The sequence below is a fragment of the Clarias gariepinus genome, chromosome 1 (genome assembly GCF_024256425.1).
Source record: "Clarias gariepinus isolate MV-2021 ecotype Netherlands chromosome 1, CGAR_prim_01v2, whole genome shotgun sequence".
In the NCBI taxonomy this organism is placed as follows: domain Eukaryota; kingdom Metazoa; phylum Chordata; class Actinopteri; order Siluriformes; family Clariidae; genus Clarias; species Clarias gariepinus.
In genome coordinates this window covers 26039034-26061201 of record NC_071100.1, presented here as the reverse complement: position 1 = coordinate 26061201, position 22168 = coordinate 26039034, and the positions used below count along the sequence as shown (strand labels likewise).

At 39.5% G+C, this 22168-nt stretch overlaps 1 protein-coding gene across 1 annotated transcript; it reads right to left on the bottom strand.

Annotated features, from left to right (window-relative positions):
* Positions 1-710: 710 nt before the first annotated feature.
* si:dkey-33c9.6 (active breakpoint cluster region-related protein) lies at positions 711-15846 on the bottom strand. Its single transcript, XM_053504435.1, has 22 exons — positions 15675-15846; positions 14862-14971; positions 14218-14322; positions 11737-11964; positions 10531-10638; positions 10380-10431; positions 10241-10293; positions 9985-10122; positions 8524-8645; positions 8262-8418; positions 7243-7368; positions 7045-7120; positions 6836-6931; positions 6586-6660; positions 4611-4708; positions 4265-4357; positions 3487-3653; positions 2794-2933; positions 1850-1984; positions 1674-1779; positions 1341-1482; positions 711-1226 (listed from the first exon to the last, which is right to left on the bottom strand). The coding sequence occupies exons 1-22, from the start codon at positions 15724-15726 to the stop codon at positions 1140-1142; spliced, it is 2466 nt and encodes an 821-aa protein (XP_053360410.1). The 5' UTR covers positions 15727-15846; the 3' UTR covers positions 711-1139.
* Between the last annotated feature and the right edge of the window lie 6322 nt (positions 15847-22168).

Genomic DNA, 22168 nt, shown 5'->3' with positions numbered 1-22168 from the left:
AGACAGTAGTGCATTCAGGTAGCAGGAGATTATATAAAGAAACAAAAGTTGTTTTTACTTACATAACTTTGTTCTGTTATTCTGCACAATCACAAGTCCCAGACTGACTTGAACATCCCTTGTAGTCTCTCATAGCCCGTGTATTTCTAAAGTCTGATCTGTTTGAAGATTTGGTTTATGATGGAAACTCCAAAGTACTTTAGGATGCCGCACTAACATCTTGCAAATGCTATTAATGTAAATAGTGTACATCTATCTAAGTTGGGTAATGCTGATCTAAGTTGGGTAATGCTAATCCTATATAGTATGTGGTTTAACCGGTTTGGCATTGATAAGTATTTTCAGCAATTCTTCAGTTTTGACTTCAAAGACATGCCAAGATATTTGTTTTGGTAATTATACAGCAAATTATGCTTTGAATCAAACAAAAATCAGTACTAGCATTTTATTGGCAGTTACTAGTTGTTCCTCTGGTCATCCATAATTTACTAAAATTTGAATAGCTTTGGCTAAGTAAGGTAAACGAGCTAGCTAACCTGTGTGTGACAGAATTTTTGGAATTTACTACAATTAACAAGTCAATAGACACAATGTCAAACACACAATGGCATTACATATTTTCTGTTGCCATTTTAAATACGAAACAGCAGGCAGAGATTATTTAGTCAGTTCAATTTTAAAATATTAAAGAAACTCCAGTGATAATATGGCAGGGTGAAGTCTTAAGGAGTTTTATTGTGGATAGATGTCTAGATGTTGACACTCTGTCTAGATGAAAGTGATTTATTTACACCAAGCAAATATTTATATTAGTAATTACGTATATTTCCATTAAATACTGAAAGACAGATTTTACCATTCCATGAATCTGCTCATACTCAGAACAACCTCTAAATGCACCAACTGATCTAACGGCACAACTAATCAATTAATTTTCATTATTAAAAAAAAAAAAAAATTCTACATTTACACAGGCAGTGTGCAAGCTGCTACAATGAATCTTTTTTAAAATAAATAAAATAAATATACATGGTATATATTTTTTGTAACTGCCTTCGAACTTTGACAAGAATTAATTTTGCCTATGATGTACTGTATGTGTGTACACATACGTAACACACATACCACAATTTAAACTTTTATGAGTCTTCCTCAGTGTCAAGTGGTTTTGTAGTGAGAGCTTCTGGAAGATTTGGAATCTGAAGATAGCGGTAAATCACATGGACCTGAGAAAAGACACGTACACAAGGACTCTGTTACCTCAATAATGCAGCTTCCATTCTTCTAGTGTTGTAGATAACTGAGATATGTCGAGATGCAGAATGGGAGCTAGAACTGACCTGAACCTCAACCTCTTGAGAGATGTCCACTGTTGGACCGCACTGATCTAGACTGGCCACTGGGGGGCGCATAAGAGTGGGGCCAAAGACTGTGGCAAGGTTACTCAGAGACATTTTATTCAGTTCCTCCTTTTCTGCAACCCTAAAACACACAAAAAGGGCGAGGGAAAGAATTATTATAAGAGAGGCAAAGGTTTTAGAAAGCTGGAGAAAAGATAAGATAAGAATAGATCTTCAGCTTACGATACTGTTTACAGACTAAACCGGGCATGCGGCTGTGATTATGAAAGACAATACAATAGAAGATAATACAATTCTAGAACAGGAAGTTACCGTTTAAGATGATGTAAGAGGAAGAGAAGCGTGTTGCGATTGACGTCAGGGAAGGATTGAAGCTCAGACAACATCGTGCTCACTCTGAGATCCTGGTCAGTCAGATCTGATTGAGGTACACACTGTGTCAGTTTGTTTGTGGAGAAGTGGGAATGATTGAAAGAAGAGAAACTCACCCATTGCTTTAGAGAGCCTCTGAAAATATGCAGCAGGGATAAGAGGCTCAGGCAGTTCTCTCAAGTATAGCTTAAGCGTGCCAGACACTACATTCACATCCACATTTCTCATCTTACTCATAGCTTCCCAGTAATCTGCGTAACAGAGAGGAACAGTGAAAGAGAAGAGCAATGCGAGATACAGTAGAGGGACACGGGTAATGGGTAAAAACAGGGTGGACTGAAAGTCTTACTCTATATAGGCACTATTCGATCTGTTTTATATATAATAAACGTACAGTGCCTTGCGAAACTATTCATATCCCTTCAACTTTTCCACAGTTTGTCATGTTACAACCACAAATGTAAATATAGAAACGTGTATAGGTTTGCAGTTGTTTCATGCTCTTTCCATTTTCAGATGATGTATTGAACAGTGCTCCGTGAGATGCTCAAAGCTTGGGATATCTTTTATAACCTATTTATACTGAGATACTAAATTATGCACAGGTGGACTATATTTACTAATCAGGTGACTTCTAAAGGCAGTTGATTCCAGTGGATTTTAGTTAGGGCTATCAGAGTAAACAGGCCTGGATACAAACACATGGCATACTTTTAACGTTTTTATTTGCCAAAACCATTTATCATTTTCCACTTCACAATTATGTGCCACTTTGTGTTGGTCGATCACATTATAGGATCCCAGTAAAATACAGTACATTTACGTTTGTGGTTGTAACGAGACAAAAAGTGTAAATAAATCACTCAGGATGGGAGGGTCAAATTTTCAAGACAATACTTTTATTAATTCAAAAGTTAGAAAATTAAGTTAAACTATTCAGTGTGCAGAACAGATTTAGATTTTGGTTCACAAAATGATAACTTCACTTTTTTTTATGTCACAGAGTTAATACTGTGATTAAAAACGATCATTTAACACCTCTTACATTACACACACTTACTTGTGTTAAATGCAAGTTTTAGAGCCTGGATCCCGATGGTGGCTCCCGAAATTCTGTAAATTCCCTCTTCTACCATTCCTCTTCTTTCAACCTCATCCACACAGGAGCGCACTATATGGGGAACCAGGACACGTTCTTGTCTGTAGTGGTCAAACACACACACACACACACACACACACACACACACACACACACACACACACACAAAAGAAGACAAGTTTATATAGTTAGTAAAATCAATAGACAAACACAAACCACACAGAAGGATGTTCACTTAACAAATCATACAGGAAACTAAAACTGAACGTGACCGAAAGTGTACTTTTACGTTTTTGCAGAAGTTCATGACTTTGCCATATTCTAACATCCAGTTCCAGTCTTACATAACCAGATTTCCTTATAGACTCGTCACTGACAGCCACATGTCACGTTCTGGTTGTCAAAAAGGGATAAATGAATTGTTTTCAATTGGTGCACAGTGTGACACAATCTGAGAAGACTAAGATTAAGTTGATCTTATATGCACTGGTAATGCCTATAAACATGCAAGTAATGTAAGAAACCAATAAGATTTCATTTATTTTTTTATCCATTTTTGTATATTTTGCCCTTTACTAAGCACAGCATTATCTTTCACAGGTAAAAAAAAAAGGAAAGAGTTGAACAGTGTGAAAAGAAGAGAAGAATTCTTACCTTGCTACATCTCCAATCAGCACAGAGAACACAGGCTTGTTCTGGAGGGGGGCAGAGCTGGGTGTCTCAAGCAGATGGGGTGAGTATTTAACTGACAGCATCACTTCTATGGAGCCCATATTTATGTTCATTTTCTTCCACTTTTTTAGCATATCAACAGGATTTAACTGTGACAAACATACATAAAAATTCATCCTCATGTAACACAGTGCGATCCAATTATATGACTATGTAATATATAGACCATGTATCCATATGGTCCGTGATTATGTTAAACTAATATATGAACAGTTTGACGGCAAAGTGAGATAAATCTCATTTTCAGACTATTTATTTTAGCAAATCATTGTCTGCCGGCACACATGGTTGTCAACCAGAGAACATTTTGATTGACAATCACTACTTTTTTTTTCATAAGAAGTGTTGAACTATCACAAGCATTGCTTTTGCTGCATTTGGCTGTGATACACTTACAACAATTACAAGAGAATTTTTTACCGAAAAAAAAATTAGGACAAGAGATGACAACCACGTAACAACCATATAACAAAACTATGATATTTGAAGTTGTAGCATTTTGCAGTATCATTCAAAATGTATATTTATATAACAAAAATTATGTATTTTGACATTTGCATTTTTAACACTTTTGGGACCATATTCTTACAAATATTTTATATCAGCTTATAATACCTTTTGTTTCCTTTAAAGATTTTCTTTTTTAAAATTCAGATATCTAATTCCGCAATTAAACTTTATATAAGAATCTACATTTTACCTCTATCATAGCTTTGCCCAAAATGTTCTCGTCTGTCTGAGAAACACACACCACGCGGAGGTTCTTGGTTCCATCCACCTTGAACACCAGCTCCTAACATACACACAGGTACACACAATATAGGGACTATTTTACTTAAGGCTTTGTTTTTAGGATAAATTTATCTATTACAAAGTTCATATTCACAATCATACGAAACGAAGAAAGGCTTTAAGGAAGCTCATTGTTTTTCAATGCCTTAATAAGCTCATTTTGGTCATATTTTGGTCATATGTAAAATACAAATAAAATAAGTGAAAGGTTATGTTAAAGAATGTGGTCATGTTTGTGCCTGTTTAGTCTATACCTGATCCCACTGTGGCATTAGACTGTATGATGAAAGACAAGTCTGAGCTCTCCTGTCAAAAATCTCATAGCCATCAACTTCTACACACACATAGACACCTGCAGTCAAGAAGAAATACAGACAGACTTAGGGCTGACGTTCCAACAATCAAAGCAGAATTAAGGGGTTTTTAATTGTTTCAAGTTTTTTTTAAACATATAACCATATTAAAGTTTGTAAAGCACTATCAAATTGGTTGTAATTCTTTTTTATTGATATTGCTATTATTAATAAAAATGTTGGTGTTGCACTGCTTTTAGCTCACATATACTGTACAACCTTATTCATTATTCTAATACATACATGTATATACACCTAATACAGACACATACTATATATAAACTACTCATTTATACACTCATGTAACATCAAAACCATTGCCTAATATTGTGTGTAGCACTATTGTCCGATATTGTGCACTGGCGACTGGGAAAAAGACCTGCTGTTTTGGAGATGCTCTAAACCAATCATCCATCCACCACAGCTTGACTCTTGTTAAAGTCACTCAGATCCATACACTTTTATTCTGCTTCCAACCCATCAATCACTCACTCACTCACTCACTCACTCACTTATCATCTAAACCGCTTTATCGTGTATTCAGGGGCTCGGGGAGGAGGCTTAGGGGCACGAGTCAGGGTACACCCTGGACAGGGTGCCAATCCATCGCAGGGCACACACATACACACACTCACACACCCATTCACACACTACGAGCAATTCGGGAACGCCAATTAGCCTAACCTGCATATCTTTGGACTGTGGGAGGAAACCGGAGTACCCGGAGGAAACCCACCAAGCATGGGGGAGAACATGCAAACTCCATGCACACAGAGACGAGAATCGAGCCTGGCCAGCAATTGAACCCTGAAGGTGCAAGGCGACAGTGCTAACCACTCCACTGCAGTGCCGCCCTCCAACACATCAACTTCACAACTTAAATCTACTTCCTGTATAATACACTTACCTCTTGACAGGTTGAATGTAATGATATAATCAGTGTTAATCACTCAGAGACATTAATGCATTCCTTTAAAAATTCTTAGCTGGAAATGATTATCTGTCACATAATTAAATTCAACAGCTAATACAGCTAAGTCACATTTAGTTATTAGTAACAATATTTACTGCATTTGGCAGACGGTATTATCCAGTGCGGTTTACATTTTATCTCATTATACATCTGAGCAGTTGAGACTTAAGGACCTTGCTTAAGGGCGCAACAGTGGCAATGTGGTGGTCGTTGGGTTTAAGACTGGAATCTTTAGACCAGTAGTTTAATGCCTTAACCACTTACTAATATTGAACAAGATTACTGGTTACAGGTTTTGCTAAAAGTTTCCAATTCCCCTATACCCCCCATTTACCACCTTCTGCACTTGTCACCTTGAATACTTTATACAAACCAGAGTAACAGTAATGTGCAACGGTAAATGCAAAAGGATTTAAAAATCAAATAATTTAACAAATAATGCTAGTTAAAGGTACAACAATTATTGTTTTAGTATATAATTTTGCTGCATTGTTAGGCAGGTGTCTGATTCTTTTTAAGTTATAAGAGAAATTTAAGAATCAAGGCGTTTTTAAGGATCAGGCATTTCACTAGCTGAATGCTCACGGGAACAACTGCAGTGGGTTCCGAGCCATCTCAGCCGAGGTCGTCATTCCCAGACTTACAGCCTCCTTTAAAATGTTTGCACCATTCAAATGTTAAAATGCAGCTAAGCGTCTCATCACAATACAACATTAAACACCCCTCGACTCCAACACCCCTTATCTTAATTAATATACAAAAATATCTGTGAAAAAAATGTTAACTGATTAGATTAGTAGTTTTATTTACCTTTCCAGAAAGTTGAACTAAAACTGGTGATTGTACAGTATATGTCATGTTGTTGTGTATATACTGTATATGAATGTGACTATGAGAACTTACTGGCAGGTTGCTGTAACCCACAGGCTGAATGCACAATGACAAACACACTCCCACACATGCTGTTCTTTTCGTTGTCTGCAGGAGCGAAAGTGAGAATAAGAGAGAGAATGAGAATTAAATGGAACATTTAATGAGGGTTGTGGATTTTGTGTGCTTGTGTGTGTGTGTGTGTGTTGTGTGTGTGTGTGTGTGTGTGTGTTGTGTGTGTGTGTTGTGTGTGTGTGTGTGTGTAAAAACAGAAGGGTCTCACCAGGCTTGAGGCAAGAGAGGGGCAGCTGTTGAGTCATTCTTAGTTTCACACAAGAGTTGGTGAGAGAGAGTAAATCTGGTGGCACTGTCTCTACAGCTACACACACACACACACACACACACACACACACACACACACATTGACATGACATTTTAAATAATACGTTGTGAGACAACACACTTTGATATTCAGTACACAGTTCTGCCCACCCTCTGCTTTGCAGTTGTTAATTGCTTCTCTCCACTCGTCCAGCTCATACAGAGAATGTAACTGAATAATGTGACTCTAAAGGAAGATAGTAATTATAAAGAGAGAGAGAGATCTGTAAGGCATCACTCAAAAAAGACTCTATGCAAACTCTAATGTTTGTATATTCGTCTTTATTTATCTATGCAACAGGACCACACCTTGCTCTTTGGGCTATGTAGCTCTACAATAAAAGAAGGTTTGTGGGTGAGAAGCCAAATTTCATACTCCTCAAGCTTCCTTCTACAGCGATCAGCAGCGCGAGAGACAGAATCTTTCTTCTCTTTCTGTAACACACAAAGTACATACTTTACACTTAAAATACTTTTAAAATTAAAAACATAACTAAGGTTTATAGATCTTTGCTGGGACTATGCAGTTCTTATCACGACACCCATGTGCACTTATTTTGTGCATCCCATTTCAAAGTTGATCTCCCTTTCCCTGATCAAACAGACTGTCCAGTTCACGTTCCAATTCAACCAAAAGGTTTTCAGTGGAGTTGAGGTCAGGGCTCATAACAGGCGATTAGAATTCTTCCACACCAACCTTATCAAAACCACTTCTTCATGAAACTCACTCTGTGCACATCGAAATTGTAATGTTGCAACATGCTCATGCCTCTTACCTCCAGTGAAGGAAAATCGTATACCTACAGCATAAAATACATTCTATTTAATTCCAGGTTTCAGTGGCAACAGTTTAAAAAGGACCTACACATGGGTTGGATGGTGAGGTGTCACATACCTTTGGTTATATTGTGTACCTAATCTGGGCACAGGCAGCTATGCACCTGTGCTTTATCATTATTCCATGCATCTAGTTCACCTGAATCATTTAGACCAGATTTTTATTTATGCTATTCCATTTATTGACAAAAGGAAAGAGATGTTGTCAAACTGTGTCTACAGCTGCAAGACTGACACCATCACCAGCTGAATTAATTAACATTGATTATCAATGATATACCAGTAAACCGGGTGACAAAATCATGGGCGACCAAGGTTGCACCTGTGGGGAGCAAAGACTAACCTGTCTGGTTCAATCCCACAGAAAAGACAATGTAGCGCACGTTTCCAAAAAAGTCAATGACATAATGCTATCAGAACATCCAGTGAATCACACCCTGACACATACTGTATGGGGCTACAACTCTCATACTGACACCTAAAAACATTACCGTGAACTGCTGTAGCGCTTGCCTCCATTGGAACACTTTTGATCTCATGTGGTTGATTTTAAGCTGAAGGTCAGCTGATGCTTCCTGCTCTGCTGCCCAGTTCATCTTGAGTCCGGCTATTGGCATATACCAACAAAACCTGTAGTAAGACTGCCTCCTGACACACACACACACACACACAGGACCAGTAAGAACCATCTTCAATACAGTAAATGAAAGGATCACTTCGTATTTTACAAAGAATTATCCAAGTCTCCCTCACCCCATAGTCCCACACTTCAGCTTGACACACAGTAGTAGATCTGTGTAGAGAAAAAGATGTCTAAGGCTCCGCCCACCTTCAAAGATCTCCACCACAAATCCATCACGCATAAGCTGCCGTCTCTGTGAGAAACAAAACACACACACACACACACAGTGGATAAGCTCTAATGATGTTGTGGTTAAATTGGTGTTATGGTTCATATGCTGCTGTGACCTTGTTTCTCTAGTAGAACTACTAATTTATATGTATCAGGTTTGCCCATGGGGTGCTAATTGTATACGTGTGATCACACTTTGCAGCTTGCACTGTGAACAAATGTGCATAGATCTGTACTTGTAAAGAAACTCTTTGGTTCAAGTTGTCTGACAGTGTGCATGAGGCCTGCAGATAGCTTAATCTATTATTGAATTACCTTTGGCTATACAGTGATGATGAAATATCACACAGTAGAACTACACTGAATTTCCAATCTTACTGTGGACACAATTCGAATTTAAGAGTAATACAAGAAAAAAATCCCCCTAGGTCAATAGGAACCTGCCTTGGATGGACTTTATAGCTTTGCTATCAGCAATATATACTGTAACAGGCTTTACTATTTTTACATCAGAAGTAGAAGAACAGTTTTATCAGTGCAAATCTGCACACGATAAGAATGTAGATTGAACAAGATTTGCTTCTCCTTGATGCTCAACTTCTGCTTAATACTTTTGCAGACACTCCCACATGATGTACACTTTGACAAAAACAGATTAAGCTCAATACTCACTGGAACACTCAGTCTCACTTGAATAGTTTGAATATCTTATACCTAAGAAATGCTCACCTACAGTGGTACAACTCACCTATTATTGCTTGATTATATGTATGTACATATTGATATATGTATATGTAGCCTGAAGATCTTAGTCTTAAAGTCTTAATAATCATGCAAGGGTGTCACCCGGAAGGCGCTGAGTTCCCCATTCGAGTGAATTTGTCCCAGGTTTTTTCCGATTGTTTTTTGAAGACTTATCAGTTCTGTTTTCCTTATCAGTGGCTTGCCCATTAAGGATTTAAATATTATCTCTTGTCATTGTGAGCATGTCTACTGTTTAAAGAACTTTACAAATGAAACTAAAAATGAATTTAATTGAGTTTGACCGGGGTAATATGCTTTGGCTTTCTTTTCATTACCATGACATTGGCTGCCACATTCTGAGAACACGTACAGTAGTCTAAGATAACCTATTAGCCAAGTATTAAAATCATAAAAGCATGTGGTTTTTACTCAGCATCATGTAAAGCTAGGATATACAGCATGTTAATTATGTAATGTTTATGCAGTTTTTGAGACAGTACTCATAGGAGTCCGAAGTACATTTTAGTTTTACCAGAATTTGTGGGTTATTTATTCTGTGTGTGTGTGTGTGTGTGTGTGTGTGTGTGTGTGTGTGTGTGTGTGTGTGTGTGCAGTACCTCTCCTCTGCTAAGAGTGACAGATGTCTTGCATTGTGATCCCTCATTAACCCCAGACAGGAAGCTGCTCGAGACACGTAGTGCTTCCTGTAGGACCGCACTGTCATGATGATCAGCTGGAGTGTGTTTTAGCAGATCCTGTAAAGGAAGGATAGTCACATGAGACCTGCAAAATAGAAGATCAGAGAACTACAGAAATAAAACCATATTTTAAGCATGGAATCAAATCTACACAAGATAATTATAACTTTCTTACGTGCAGTACAAGAGTAGTCTTAGTCACTCTGTCCAGAGGCTTGTATAGGAGAGCTGTGACATGAGACATGGTTGACATGGACACTTAATAATGACAGGGTAACTGGGAAAAAAACAAAAAACTTTTGTTCTTCTATTACCTTCAAAGGTGTACATGGCTTTGGAATTGTCTGATCCTTTGGTCTTCATGCTCTAAATAATGATAACACCATAATGATAATAATAATGACATCATGATTTTTTTTTTTTTTCTGATAGAGAAACACTAAAAGTGAAGCTCAACATACAAACCTGGGCGAGAATTCGGAATCGTTGGTCTGCTTGGGTGCATTTCTTCACTATTTTTACAGCATTCTCATAATTATCAATGAATCCTCGGTACACTCCTAACTGGCTCACCTACAAGTCACATGACATTATGTAATACAGTATGTGTTCATGTTTAAAATGTAAAAGTATAAATCCAAATATTTGGATTTTAGTATTATCTGTTATTGTTAATTTAGTTGTTTACCACAGTACCACAGAACATACTTCAGGAGGCATTTCTGTGTCAAAGAAAACAGGAGAAGGCAATACAAGGGGGTATACCACAATATTTAAACCCTCGTTTTGTTTTTTGTTTTGTTTTTTCAAAAAGAGCAAATCCATATAGGAGTTTGTGAAAAATATAAAAAAAACCATACAACATTCTATGGTTAGATGAACTAGTACAGAATGTTGGGATGATAAAATACTAATACTTCATCTTGTGGCGTGGGCATATGAGGATGCCAATGAACCCCTTTGTATTTATTGATCATGCGACTGCTGGATGAAAAAAAAAACAGAATAAATGAACGCCATACTTTTAAAGTATGATGCTAATGCATCATGATGAGCTAGTTGCATCACTTTCTGTCACATGATCAGTGAAGTGAAAATATTTCCTGTTCAATACAGTGACTGCTGTTAGTGGTTTAAACATGTTCAGTGGGTTCTTGGAGAAAGTTTAAAGAGGTTTGTTACCACCACTGCATTAACTCTAGTAATAATTACATGCTTGTCTGCCTATGTAAAATAGGAACTTATGCAATTAGGACGTTGTGCAAACACCATGTTATTTGCTTAACAAAGCTGTGTGGAATACTGTAGTGACATGAGATGCAAAGCTCTCTTCAAATCTGTTGGTTAAATAGTGCATACCTGTACTGTGATAGGAAGCTGTTTACCAGAGTGAAACTAAATTAGGCAGAGGAGGTTAGCAATGCTGTAAACTGATTTCTCACCATTTTTTACACATAAGTAAACAATACCAGATGCTATACATGTCAAAAATGATCCTGACAATGAATTAATCATGTGTAAAAATCACATGATAAAATAAGTAAATTATGTGAAACATAACCAGTGCAAGAAATACATATGCACTACATGTAAAAGCCTACTACCTATGGCGAAACCAATAGTGTCTGGTTCAAAAGAAATGCTACATAAACGAAGAAAAAGCAAACTCACAAATTTGATGAAAATTTCTCCCACAGACAGGTCAATGTCTTCATGGCGCAGTTGCATGGGGAGGCCTGGTTCTAGATCTGAATACAATTTCAGTTTAGCTTTAAGGCTGTTGTGAAACTCAGTGTGAAGATCTAAGAGTTCTGGCAGCTGGTAGAATACTGTCTGGATCTGCTCAATGGACAACACAGGCTGGGATGTACCAGCCGAGGCCCTGAGAGCCTTCAGAGGCTGGGAAAAGATAAAGGAAAGTGAAAGGAAGGTAAGTGTGGAGAAATGTCCCATATATCTGGAAAAAGCAAAAATTGCAAAGCAGTAACCACACTACTTTTATCCATATTAACATTTGCATTAAATAAGAGGAAACAAACCGACCAGACTTTTGTTGTTCTTCATTAGCCAGTGTGGCCAAGAGCTATTTGCTTTTTACATGATAAGAACATTGTTAACAATATAGAAGTTTTTTTTTTTAAACCACAAAAACAGTCCCATGTGCAACAATGTGCAGATAATGTGGTTTGTGAGACTGTAGGCTCAATTCCAAAGCAATGCAAGGTCAATTTCTTACATCCTGTGATTATATCTTGGTAGTGGAGGCCTGACAGTCAATAATTCAATGTCTATAATGCTTTTCAATACAGTAGGTTTGCTAGGTAAAATGGCTAATAGTCCAGTAGACGAAAAATGTATCTCATAATATTAATTGAGTACGCATCAGCTGGCCTGTGGGCGAGGCATCTTTTGGTAAGACCAACATGTATGATTTAAATGTAAGTGTTTAATCTATTTAAAGAATTAAAGGAAGTCCCTTACACTCTATATACTAGCAAACAAACACATGTTGCTCTAGCAAGTAAGCAAACTAAACAAAACCAACATGTGGAAACAAACATACAGATGACTTCTCAACTACTTTGAGAGTTTACAGTAGTGGCACTCACTCATATCATTTACAACTTAATGAAAATGAGTTTTTCAGTGTTAGTATTATTGCCTTTACACCCATTATGACATAGAAGAAAAAAAGTTCTTCACATTCTACTTATGACTGGTAGGAAGAAGTTGTTTGACCATGGACAAAACTGAAAGAGGAAGAATATTTTTTTCCAATGATCAAAAATATCATTGTGAGAATTTATAAAGCATGAGCTAAGCACAAGAGTACCAAAATATAATAACTGCATTTCCATCAGTTAAAAGACATGGCCTTCTATTTTTTTTCCGCTAACATATCTTCTGGTATGGCCCCTACATCTTTGTCTATATATATATATATATATATATATACTCAGCAACAAAAAAAAAGTCCCTTTTTCAGGACTGTGTATTTCAACAGTAATGTTGTAAAAATCCAAATAACTTTACAGATCTTCATTGTAAAGGGTTTTAACAATGTTTTCCATGCATGTTTAATTAACCATAATCAAATAATTAACATGCACGTGTGGAATGGTCGTTAAGACCTTAACAGCTTACAGAAAGTAGGCCTTTAAGGTCGCAGTTCTAAAAACGCAAAACACTAAAGAGACTTGTCTACCGACTATGAAAAACACCCAAAGAAAGATGCCCAGGGTCCCTGCTCATCTGCGTGAACGTGCATTAGGCATGCTGCAGGGAGGCATGAGGACTGCTGATGTGGCTAGGGCAATAAATCGCCATGTCCGCACTGTGAGACGCCTAAGACAGCGCTACAGAGAGACAGGAAGGACAGCTGATCATCCTCGCAGTGGAAGACCACGTGTAACAACACCTGCACAGGATCGGTACATCCGAATATCACACCTGCGTGACAGGTACAGGATGGCCACAACAACTGCCCGAGTCACACTAGGAACACACAATCCCTCCATCAGTGCTCAGACTGTCCGCAATAGGCAGTCCATGAGGAGGAGATGCACTGCAGTACTTCAAGCAGCTGGTGGCCACACCAGATACTGACTGGTACTTTTGATTTTGAGCCTCCCTTCATTCAGGGACACATTGGGAAACATTTTTAGTTTATGTCTGTTTATGGTGTTGACTCTTTTAGTGTTCATACAAATATTTACACATTAAGTTTACTGAAAGTAAAAACAGTTGAAAGTCAGAGGACGTTTCTTTTTTTGCTGAGTGTATATATACAGTAAGACATTATTGTAGACTCAGGGGATCAATTTCCCCTCTTTCCAACGTTAAAATCGCGCTCACTTTTAAACAACAACTCTTGGATTAAAAAAAGAAATAAAAAAACAAAATCACAAAAAATGTTGGTATCAGTGCCTTCTAAAGCCACCTTCATGGTATTCTCAGCTGTCATATTTATCTTTACTTAGACCTAGATCCACTGTGACCCAGATGATAACACACACTATAAATGACTGAATGAATAAATAAATGAATTAATTAATCTATTTGCGCATATGTGTTGGTGTGTGTGTGTGTGTGTGTGTGTGTGTGTGTGTGTGTGTGTGTGTGTGTGTGTGTTTGTGTGTGTGTGTGTGTTACCATAAGCAGGGTTTCCAACTCATTTAGGTAGGTTTCTTCACTGATTAAAATCTCTCTGAGTAGCTGCAGTCTTCTGTCCAGCATGTCCTCTGGGCTTTTACAGATCTGGAAAAACACCTCATTTTAACATGTAAGTCACTCAGAAACATTTCACTCTAGAACTGTTAATAATAACTCTTCATTCATATTCATATACTTCTTCATATTCATTATACATTTATACACAATTCTAAGTACTGCCTGGGGTGCAGTCAGTAATCCAATTCATCCCAAAGATGTAAGTGCAAAAGGGGTTGAGGTAAAAGGTTTGTGCAGGCCACTTCAACCATGACAAACCATGTTATCAAGGATCCTTGCTTTGTGTACATGGGCATCCCCATGCTGGAACATGTTTGGCTCATTAGTTCCAGTAAAGAGAGATTTTAATGCTATGGTTTAGATAATGCGTAAATATGAGTGTGATGGTCACATGTCAACAAACATTTGCCCATCTAGGGTATGTTGGAGCCAAAAATCATTTTATTAATTCATATGGCATTTACAATGAGAAAACACATCAGGCCTAATGTGTAGGCTACTTGTTTCCATATAAAATAAATAATAGACCCCTCTTTGAAAACCGGCGTGATAGATGATTGACTCACTGGTGTGTCTGGGAATGCTGCTACCTCTTCAGTGCTGTTAGGAATCCAGTCGGTCTCATCCCCAAACACATCATGAGAGAATTCTGAATCCACAGCATCATTTTCCACCACTACCAACACAGAGGAAAAAAAAAGAGGGATTTTTTCTTTTTAACCCAAAACTATTTATTGATTACATGTTCAATATTGCAATGCGAGAAAGAAGGAACCTTTAACATGAAAAAAAAGGAACTCTTTTACTAGCAGTCAAAGTTTAAACACACCTTCTAATTCAATGGGTTTTTTTTTTTGGCTTTGTGCTTTATTTTCTACCTTCTTGAACACTACTGGAGATTTTAAAACCATGAAATAATGCAGGTGGAATTAATTTATCAAGTAACAACAACTTGGAGGTCAGCTGTTCTGAAATAATTCTTGCAAGAACAGTATCATCATGTGCATTTGCAAAACCCATCAAGTACTATGATGAAACTGGCTCTCGTGAATATCATCCCAGGAAAGCAGGATTAATTTACCTCTGCTGCAGAGGAGAAGTTCACTCAGCGTTACCAGCCTCGGAAATCGCCAATTAACAGCACTTCAGATTAGAGTCATCATAAAGGCTTTAAGGAGCAAATTTTTAATATATATATTTATATATTTATATATCAACAGGTGTCGGTCTTATCGATTAACTACAAGCCCATTTTTACTTTTAAAGAAATAAACTGCTCATATTAAAATACCAATATGAATTAAAGTTTTAATCAAAGACAGAATTAAATGGTGTATTGTAAAATATGTAACACAGGGATTTTGAAGCCTTGCACCTACCTGGTATCCCGGAGGAAATGAGATACTGCAGCGCCTCTTCAAAAAGCTCCATCAGTTATCAGCAGCGGTGCAGAGACCAGAACTAGAAGGGAACTAAAAGAAAGTGTGGGTCTAAACCATTCTAAACTGTCTCTTTTGATTCCTGTCTAGGGAGGAGAATATAAACTGTACTTCCTGTTTCTTTGACCAAAGAGAAAGAAAGAGAGAAAGAGAGAAGGGGGAGAGAGAGAGAGAACATAAACTGTATTAAAGCCAGTCACCAAGGAAGTGAAAGTGTTCTTTACAACTATTCTTCTATTTAAATAATTAGGATATTACATGAATGTCCTTAAGCTATCAGGTAGAAATCTATTATTTGAATTGCTGTCAGACAGGAAAAACTTGTAAATTTCATTTTTGATTAGTGCTTATAGACATAGATGAAATACATTAGGGCTAAATATTTTTGTGCTTATTTGTTGCTTGTGTTTGTTTGTTTGTTTGTTTGTTTGTTTGTTTGTTTGTTTGTTTTGTTTGAGATAAACTAATGCCCCAAATGAACTAATCGCAAAATCTGGATCCAGCCACCCCAAAAGACATTAAGGAAGCATCTGTTAGATAGTCAAAAGGGGACATCAGCTTAGTTGACACATGACAAAGAGTCAATCAACATAAAGGTCCTTAGTATAGTGTTGGGCCACCACAAACCACCAGAACAGCTTCAGTGCACCCTGACACACATTGTATGAGATGGTGGTGATGGTTCTGCCAAGGAGCACCAGCTAATATATCAAACAACGATCGGCCACAGGTGTTCCATTTGACTGAGGACTGATGACTGATGTAAAAGAACAACAAGACAACTGGAGGACAACTGGACGCTGACACAGATGTATATATATAGTGCATTTTTGGTTATATGCATTTATTCCCGCATAGCTCATAAAAGTGTATGGAATGAACAGAAAATAAAATCAAGTATAAGTGTTTCGAGCAAAGCAACAGGAAGACTGATTAATTTAAAGGCCAGCTTAATGGCTTTTTTGCTTTTAATGAATATTAAGCTTGTTTCTAAAAGTAAGCTGGATATTTAGCTCAACTATGTTAGTTATTTAGTTCTAACTATGAAGCATTTTAAACATGTATTCATTTTCTTTACTAGATTTAAACTATATATATATATATATTATTTTATTTTTAAACCTTGTGTTTTAAGGCTATCATTTGCTTTATGTCAGATCACTACAGTGGTTTTGCATTTTCACTTGTGCGATTCTGTCACCTAGTGTTTAGAAGTTGATATTGACCTAAAATCCTCAAAAACATCTTCAGAAAGAATTTTTACTACTTTCCAACAGGGGGCACAAGAGAAACTGCAACAGTAAGGTAATGTGGTGACCTTGACCCACACGTGCATGGCCCTATTACACTATATGCAGCATGAGTATGTTGGAGTATTAGTAGTAATCAGCAATCAGACAATGTCACAAAATGTTGTTGTCTTGACAGTTTAATGGGCTATAGAGGTTATTGACCATAAGGTTATGGCACTGTTACTCTAATGGCATAGGGTCAAACACATTATGACTAAAAATTGTATGTGTGTGGGTGGGGGGAGGGGGGCGGTGGTTTCACTTAGGAGCCAATATACTACAAGTATAAAGCTAGATGGATGGCTGGATGGATGGATAGGTACATAGATAGATTATTGATCCCAAAGGAAATTCCAGATATCCAGAGTCGAAAGCAGCATTAACACAAAGACCTGGTTTTTCTTTATTTTTATTGATTTTAAATAGGGATATAACAGGGTAAACATGTAATGTTTCAATACAGGATTTTTAACCCCCTCACAAAGACCTGGTTGTTGATGTGATTGCACACTTCATATCTTACAATCAGTATACACATGATAATGGGAGAATTGACCAGAAATTTCTAGTGCAATGCTAAAAACTAAAAAAAATACAAGATACGGTATATAAGAAGCACATAAATAAAGCATCTAAAATACAAATGGAACTTACTCAATCATCTTCCATACTGTTTTATCCTGTTTTCAGGGTCACGGGGACCTGGAGCCTATCCCAGAAGTCTTAGGGCACAAGGCGGGGTACACCCTGGACAGGGTGCCAATCCATCGAAGCGCATCACATGCAAACAGATTTGGGAATTGAGCCTGGCCATGAACTGAACCTGGATCTTGGAGGTGCAAAGTAACAGTGCTACAACCACAACACCACCATGCCGCCACAAAAGGAACTAATAAGTGAAATAAAATAATAAATTGCAGTGCAAACTTCATGTGCAATTTTATGTGTGGCAAAGTGACAAAAGTGCAAATAGTATTAATTGTGCTATGGAAGATCAAAATATACAGTGGGACCTCGGATTGCGAGTAACCCAGTTTGCGAGCGTTCCGCAAGACGAGGAAAAATGTTTCATAAATTTTGACTTCATAAATAAGCAAATCTTGATATTGTGGCGTGGGCGGGGCGGCGGCTGACGACCAGCATGCCTTGCGGGGATGTCGGTGTGTGTTCACCATGTTGGGGAAAGGTGTTTGGGTTGGTGGCTTCGGCCCTGTTTGTGTGAGGGGGGTGTGACGTGTGAAATGTGCTCCAGTTCAGGCTGACGCTGAATTAGAGGTAGGCTCCTGAGTGAAGGTGCTGCTCATGCCATACCGGCTGTGTGCTAAATAAAGTACTCCCAGCCATTGCATTGGGTAGCAAATAAGCTCACTCGTCTCTCCAGCATTCTTCTCGGCGTAAAAACGCCACATTGGTGTCAGAAGTGGGATGGAGAATAACGGGTTCGAGCGCACAAAGGAGGACCTTCTAAAAATCCAAGCGGGCCGCCGAGTAGCGGAGCGACTACTCGCGCTGAAGAAGCGCTTTTCCGGCGGAGCTAGCGCGAGCACACCACGTCAACCAACACGGAGCGGGAAGCAGAAAATCCCGGCGCTGGATCTCGGGGCGGAGGCTGGCATTGCGCAAGCGCCGGAGCAAAATACAGCTCCGTGCGCTGTTAGCCGGCAAAGCGAACTGCCGCTGCGCGAGGCCGAGCGCGCTGAGCCCATATTGGCGGCACATCGCGGCGGAAGAGCCGAGCGACCGCCCGCAGCTCAGTGGCGTTCGGTTCGTGAACCTAGCCGGGGACAGGGCTACCCGTCGCGGCTAGGCAACGAGCAGCTCTCCGACGTTTCGCGGCGAGGCGACGGCGCGGGTGACCGTAAGGAGGCGCTGCGCGAGGTCGAGCGCGCTGAGCCCATAATGGCGGCACATCACGGCGAAAGAACCGAGCGACCGCCCGCAGCTCAGTGGCGCTTGGTAGGTGAACCTAGCCGGGGACAGGGCTACCCGTCGCGGCTAGGCCTCGACACCGCTTCCGAGATTCCGCGACGACGCCGAGGCCAGGGACCGCCGGACTACCGCTACAACGTTCTCAGGCCTGAGGGACAGCCGGACTATCGCTTTAACATTCTCAGGCCTGAGGGACAGCGTACACCAGCAGCCGCTAACCTAGCGCCGGGTGGACGGTTGGGGAGCCCCGCGGGGCTTTACATCGACTGTGTGCCGGACGGCGTCTTACTGCGGGCGCTCGTGGACACCGGCTCCACTGTTTCCCACGGGTTGTGGAACTGTGAACCGCCCATCGCCAGGCAGAAGAGGCGAATGGGCGTGGACACTCACGGCCAGCTCGGCTCTCCGATGTCATCTACCGGGTGCGGTTGGCAGGGCGGGCACGAGTTTTGCCCCATCGGGACCGTCTTGCGCCTCCACAGCCGCACGCCGGGGAACCATCGAACTCTGGAGGCCGGACCGCCTCAGGACTACATTCGCGTTCACTCCTCACCTGCCAAAGGACGCCGGCGTTCCCACCGCCAGCGCCGACCGCCTCCACGCCTCCGAAACGGAGTTCGTCATGGTGACCAGGGACGGTCACAGCTCGGGTGGGGGCAGTGTGGCGTGGGCGGGGCGGCGGCTGACGACCAGCATGCCTTGCGGGGATGTCGGTGTGTGTTCACCATGTTGGGGAAAGGTGTTTGGGTTGGTGGCTTCGGCCCTGTTTGTGTGAGGGGGGTGTGACGTGTGAAATGTGCTCCAGTTCAAGCTAGTGCTGAATTGGCTGTAGGCTCCTGAGTGAAGGTGCTGCTCATGCCTTATATGCTGTGTGCTTAATAAAGTACTCCCAGCCATTGCATTGGGTAGCAAATAAGCTCACTCATCTCTCCAGCATTCTTCCCGGCGTAAAAACGCTACAATATACTAGTACCAAGTGACATCAAGTATCATGTGGCACACATGCCACTTCTTGTTTTGATGCCAAGCATCACAAGATCACAACTAAGCCAATGGTTCTTCTCTCTCACGTGCTGTGGGATTGTGGGTAATCTTCTCCCATGCTCGGCCTCAGTGCACATGCATCATTCGTATATTAAACATCCGTGCGCATGTACTGTTTACTATAACACTGTGACCACGTGTGTGTGCGCATCTCTGATTTTGTGTTTGAAGGGAAGGTGGCTGCTGTGTAGGACGACTTTCACACATGCACACGTGCGCGTGCCTAAATGAGGACGGGTCTCTATTCGGTAGACTGGTATATGTGCGTGTGTGAAAGTCGGCCTACACAGCAGCCGCTTTCCCTGCCCTTTTCTGCAAGCTTAATTCATTATTAATATTATTAATTTTTTATAAATATTTTGGGCTGTAGAATAAATCAACAGAGTTTCCATTATTTCTTTTAGGGGAAATTTGCTTTGATTTACTAGTGTTTTGACATACAAGCACACTTCCGGAATGCATTATGCTCGCAATCCAAGGTTCCACTGTACATAATTTATATGTGAGTACAACAAATTTACAAAAATGCACACACTGAGCACTTATTAGGTGCACTATGCTGATTCAGGGCAGGGCTTCCCTTCACTCTTAAATTTTTATTTTATGTATTCCACAAGATGCTGAAAACTTTGAGATTTTGATCCATGTAAATATAATTGCATCGTGCAGTTTTATGCTGAGAATCTCCTGTTTTAACACAACCCGAAGATGTTCTACTGGACTCAAATCCATTGACTGAAAAAGACACTAAAAAACTCTGAACTTTATGTCATGCTTATGAAACCAGTTCGAGTCAACTTTGTAATGCATTCCATAATCATGCTAGAAGTTCATTAGAGGATGGGTAAACTGTGTCCGTTCAAGAGGTGATTTTAGGGTTGTCAATCGTCCCGTGAAATATAGAATCTTTCCGTATTTGGAAGCTAGAAGTCCCATTCTGTACTGAGCTGATACAGGACGCTATTTGTTATGTATCAGTGGGAAAGTAAAATTACAGGTTAGACTGGTAAGTCACGATGATTTGTATGAGACGCAAACAGTCAGTAGACTATAAATATAAAATATAGAATATAAAACCCTTCCCTACCTCAGCCTGTCTGTCATTTGTCACACCAGGACAGTGAACAGAGACTGCGCTTCTCATTGGTCAGGACTCCCGATGGCAAGGCAGTGTTTTATCTTGGCGGGGGGAGGGGCGGGGGGGGACGGTCACACGTGAGGAAAAAATTTTAAAAAAGTTCAGAATAATGGTCACTCATGTGCACGTCGCATTTTCAGGAGACTGACTAAGAATATCTTTCAGTCAGAAGTACGAAATGAGGGGAGAAGGTGCTAGTGGTCATCACCTCAGATCGCCAGCAGGGGGAGCAGGGGGAAAAAAGCTTTCATCTTTATACAGCACAGTAATGCAGCTAGTAAAATCACTCATGCTACAAAATGTCACGGAATGAACCACAGATCATTTATAACACTGTAAACATATACGTTTCGTTCTTCTGTTCTGTGTGAAATCATGAAATTGTTAAGAATAATATAGAACCAGTCTACACACCCTGAGGGGAATGCATTTAAAGCAGTCTTAAATGTTAATTTGAAGTGTGTATTGTTCTGAGGCTTGTTAAATAATAAAAAAAAAGCATTAGGGTCACATTTAAGAAAAAAAAGGAAAAAACATAAAAAAAAAACATGTAGCTGTTATCTCTTTATAATATCATGTACTTGGTAAAATAGACAAGTATAATACTTATGGTACCGTAGTTAACATTAATATTCCTTATTGTTGACCTTCTTATCCTGAGTTTCAAGTCATAACACAAAGTTAAGGCAAGTTTTGGGCATTTACCGAATAGGAGTTCATGCTAGAGGCCCTACCCAAGGAAGGAATTAAGGTGCCACAGCACCAGGGCAAAAATTACAGCAAATCAAAACACAGAATCAGTTTTGCATAATGTTGCGTGACAAACTGGCTGGACAGACAGACATACAGACAGACTGTATTGACACAGTTTCACACTTCATTGAAAGATCAAGATCTGATAAATGTACAGACATTACTTTTATTTATGTAAATATGAGCTTTTCTGTGCTTTTTCCTGCAACTGTGCAGGAACTTCTTACCCATAAAGCCCATATTGCAGCAAATGTGTGGCACTAATTATAGGCGTTAAC